Source organism: Vombatus ursinus, unplaced genomic scaffold, assembly GCF_900497805.2.
Source record: "Vombatus ursinus unplaced genomic scaffold, bare-nosed wombat genome assembly UNPS02006874.1, whole genome shotgun sequence".
In the NCBI taxonomy this organism is placed as follows: domain Eukaryota; kingdom Metazoa; phylum Chordata; class Mammalia; order Diprotodontia; family Vombatidae; genus Vombatus; species Vombatus ursinus.
Window position 1 is genome coordinate 10,325,079 of NW_020946652.1, and position 4,382 is coordinate 10,329,460.

The following is a 4,382-nucleotide window of genomic DNA, read 5'->3' on the forward strand; positions in this document are numbered from 1 at the left end:
CCTCCACCTCCCCTACCTCTGCTCCCAGCAGCCTCTTGTGCCCCCTTCTCCTGGCTTCCTCTTAGTTGATGCAGGTCTCTGTCCTGTTCTGACCCATTTTGCACAAACATTCCTTTCACTTTGGCTGGTTTAGAAACAAAAGCTACAGCCTTTCCCCTGCTGTTAATTTTGGCCACACGTCGAGGAGCATTTCCTGAGTAAATTGAGGGGTTTCGTGCTGTTGTCTTCAGAGTTCAGGGCAGCCCCCCCCCCCCCCCGGATGCCCTAGAAGAGGTCCTAGGCACATGGACTTAGAGCTCAGGACCTCTGACTCTGTCCCGTCTGGAAGGAGGCAGATGGTGAGGGGGGGAGGTGACCTCCTCTGCCCATCCCAGGTACTGCTCGTCCTCCGTCCAGGAACTCAGACCCCTGGGCCCTCTGACCGCTTTGCCCTGTTCCCAGATCCTTGATGACGGACAGTCCCCCAAGCATAGCCAGGGCCAGAGCCGGGCTGTCCGGGAGTGGAGTGTGCAGCAAGTGTCCCAGTGGCTCCGGAGCCTGAACATGGAGCAGTATGTGGCTGAGTTTAGCGCCCAGAGTGTCAGCGGGGAGCAGCTTCTGCAGCTGGATGGCAATAAGCTCAAGGTGAGGACGGGGAGGGCGGCCAATGGCCAGGACCACCAGGACAGGCCACAAGGTGCGAATCCTCCCCAGCCTGTCAACCCTGGCCAATAGTCATCCTGCTGCCCTGGGCATCTTCCCATGAGCCTCTTCCCTCTTCCCGGGGTGGGCACTGACCTCCCCGTTTCCACTCCTCCCCTTCATTTCAGTGACACCTGTAGGTGTGATACCTAGGACCCAGGCAGCAGGCCTTCTGACCAGAGATGCTTCAGACATGCCCGTATCCTAGTGCTCATCTTCAGGAGCAAAGTTGTGAGGTCCCCCAGTCCCATCAGCATTTATTAAGCGTCCGCTACGTGCCAGGGACTGAGCTGAGCGCCATCTCTGCCCTCAGGAAGCTTCCAGTCTAATGGGGGGAGGCGGGAATGGGAAAAGGCATTTTCTGCTAGAGGCAAGAGGGAGGCAAATGGAAGGAAGGTGGCTGATCTGAGTCCAGCCCCTGCCCTCTGTGAAGGAAGGCATCGGGAGGAGTTGGGACTCCATCCTCCTATCAAAAGAGGCTGTGGAGGTCGGCTTGCCCCGCCCTCCTCCCAGGACTGGTAACAAAACCTCTGGTCCCCCTCTGCTGCCGACAGGCGTGCCTTTTGGACTGGCCGCTAGGGGGCGCCAGAGCGCACAGAGCGCTGAACTTGGAGCACTGACCAGCTGCGGGAACTGGGACAGATTAGGTCGCCTCTGGCTGCCCCAGCTTCCTCGTCTGCAGAATGGGGTTAGCGGCAGCGCCCACCTCCCAGGCTTGTGGCGAGGACCCGACAGAGAGCGTCGAGTCCTTTGCAAACCCTCCAGCACTCTAGGGATGCTGGCTGTGGGGCCTGAACCCCCGAGAGCTCGGAGAAGCTTTGGCCAGCTCCGGAGGGGAGGCAGAAGGAAGCGGGCGTCCAGCCTCTTCGGGGCCGGCTGAGCGGCTGCTTCAGGGCTGGGGGGCGGGCCCTGACGGCTCACTGCCGCCTTGCTTTGCCAGGCCCTCGGGGTGACGTCGTCCCAGGACAGAGCCCTCATCAAGAAGCAGCTCAAGGACATGAAGGCGGCCCTGGAGAAGGCCCGTAAAGCGCAGGAGAAAATGGAGAAGCAGCGGGAGAAGTTGCGGAAGAAGGAGCAGCAGAGGAAAGCCCGGAGGGCCGAGCCTGCGTCCCCAGAGCCGCCGGAGGGCGCCAGTGAGCAGTGAGGCCGGGGTGCCTGCCTCCCTCCCTCCCTGCGGGAGACTGGCTCTGGCCCGCCTCCGCCCGGGGCTTCCTGCAATAACTGACTGTGTGTGCTCTCCATCTCCATCCCTGGGAGGATCCCAAAGCACCTTGGGTTGTCACCACGGAGATCCTCACGTGGAAGAGAAACAGAAGGGACCCTGGGGATGTGGGGGGCCTCTTGTCCCTGAGGAAGCTGGGGTCAGGGACTCCTCCGGGCCTCCCTTTTCTCCGGGAGCACGTGAGGACATGCTGGAGAGCCAGGCAGGGCCTGGGCAGGGCTGGCATCCATGGCCGCCTCTCTGGCTGCAGAAAGGGAGGCTCGTCCTCTCCAGCTGTCCTTCAAGCCCGAGAGGAAGCCAGAGCCTTAAAGCAGAGCCGTGGCAGGCAGCTCAGGGTGGTCTCCAGGGAGGGGAAGGAGCACGGCTTCCTGGACAGCCCCGGGCACCCAGATCCCCCATCCTGTGCCCCTTTTCCCCGACCAGCTGGTCAGCTGTGCTGACAAGCCCCCCACACTCCCTCATCCCCAACAAAGTCTGAACAGGAGATTTCTTTTGCCCCAAGTCAGGACGCCCCTGGAACAGCCTGGCTGGGCCATGACTGAGGACTTCTTGTCTTTCTTTTCTACTGGAAATTTTCCACGGGTTTGGGCTTAGAGAGTGTTTCGAATCCAATGCTTTGGAGAGACATGGGAGTACCCAGTGTGAAGGGCAGACCAAGGACCCCTCCTCTGACGTGGGGAGGCTGCGGGGGCTGCTTGGGTGATGGGCCGGCCGTGAGCAGAGCAGAGCAGAGAGGGGCTGAGCCCAGCAGGGCTGGCTCTGGTGACCATGGGCTGGGTCTTCATTTGATATCAATGAGCAAGGAGGGGGCTGGGGGCTGGGAAGGTAAACGTACATATTGGGAAAAGTAGGGAGGGGGTTTCGCCGTATAACCACTGCTTGCTGTGTCTGGCTGCTGTGCCGCATGCTCCTTGACCCTTGAGAAGGGGACCTCCCCCCAGGGACCTGTGTCCTCGCCTCTCCTGGCTTCGTGCTTTGCTGATTTACTCGGGGCTGGAACTGAGGAAGGGGCCGGCCTTGTCATCCCTGCAAGTCCCTCTTCTAGGCATTACGGAGGCTGAGGCTGCTCCATGCTGGGCAGAGATGGGATGTGTCTGGTCTCCCTGCAGTGATGTTGAGATGCCAGCGCCTCAGGGTGTGTGTGTGCCTATCTGTCTTCTTCGGGATCGGAGGGGCCACAGGCCGGGATCGTGTCCTCAAAGAGAAGACATTACCCCAGGGACTTTCTGGGGGCATTTTGGCTTCTGGAAAGGTGGCCCATTTGGGCCCTTTCAAGTCCTATTTAGGTGAGAAAAAGGAAGCTGAGCTGAACTGGCTTTTTCACTGTGATGCCTGAGCTCTGGGGTGGGACATGTGAGAGTCATTGCTTTGCCTTCAGGCGCATTAGTCTGGGAATGGGAGTGGGCAGCAGCTGGCAGTGAAGTGGGCACCTGATGTCCCTGTGGTGCTTCCTGGGAAGCCTGTTGACCACTCGAGGACCAGCAGCCTTTGGCCAGGCAGAGAATGGGGGCTGGCTAAGCTCCTGAAGATGTCTCCCCAGCACCTGGGCAAGGTGTTGGGAATCAGCAACAACTGAACCGTGAGGGCAGTTCCCTGAGATTTACAGCCTCAGAGTAAAAAATGTAGAGGCTGAGGCACATTTTGGCACAGGTGGCCTCATTCCCTATAGGAAGGCCTCTTGCCTAGAGTCATGGCAAACTCTCCAGAGATTTCTCAGCTTACATACCAAGAGCATGGAGGGGGGAAGCTCAGAGGTTTCACCATGGAAGAATTTGGCACCGTGGACACACGATCCTCCATCCGTTCTTGGGTACAGCATCACACACAGGCTTAGGGTTGAGAGGAACCGTAGAGACCACCAAGACCCCTCAGAGAAGGGAACCTCACCAGGTCCTGCAGAGGTTCCCAGGCCACACAGCTTGTGAGTGTCCGGGATACGAGCTCTGCTCTTTGTGACCCCACACCCTGTGCCCCAGCCACCTCTCCAGGTTGCTGCTGAGTTGGGAAATTTCCCTCCCCATTTCTTTTTTTTTTTTTTAATGCAATTGGGGTTAAGTGACTTGCCCAGGGTCACACAGCTAGTAAGTGTCAAGTGTTTGGTCTGAGGCTGGATTTGAACTCAGGTCCTCCTGACTTCAGGGCCAGTGCTCTATCCACTGCACCACCTAGCTGCCCAATCCCTCCCCATTTCTGAGTTTGACTCTATTCCTTCATTTCCTCTCTGCCAGTCTCAAGAGCACTGCCATAAGAATATAGGGTGGGGATGGAGCCCTTTAAGGGGCTGCGGGCATCTGGTCCCCATCAACCCCCTTTCCCAAGTATCACAGAACTTCTTACCCCATCACAGGCACCAAACAGGAGGATTTGGGACCCTTTTGCCCAAAATGCTGGTGAGATTTCTTCTTTGTCTGAAGAGACACCTCAAAGCTAGAGGAGAGGAAAGCAAGAGTGAGTGTCCAAGGGTGGAAACCACTTCAGG

The 4,382-nt window shown here is 58.5% G+C and overlaps 1 protein-coding gene across 6 annotated transcripts in view; it reads left to right on the forward strand.

Moving 5' to 3' along the window:
• Positions 1–3,923, forward strand: part of PPP1R9A (protein phosphatase 1 regulatory subunit 9A) — a 100,049-nt gene extending 96,126 nt beyond the window's left edge. For 4 of the 6 annotated variants that reach the window (XM_027848805.1, XM_027848806.1, XM_027848807.1 and 1 more), the window contains 2 exons: positions 442–624; positions 1,622–3,923. In XM_027848805.1, the coding sequence (XP_027704606.1) occupies positions 442–624; positions 1,622–1,825 (387 nt within the window). In that variant the 3' untranslated portion in view covers positions 1,826–3,923. Of the gene's footprint in view, positions 1–441; positions 625–1,621 lie in introns of those variants that run through there. The other 2 variants (XM_027848809.1, XM_027848810.1) reach the window with 2 other exon arrangements.
• Positions 3,924–4,382: the final 459 nt, after the last annotated feature.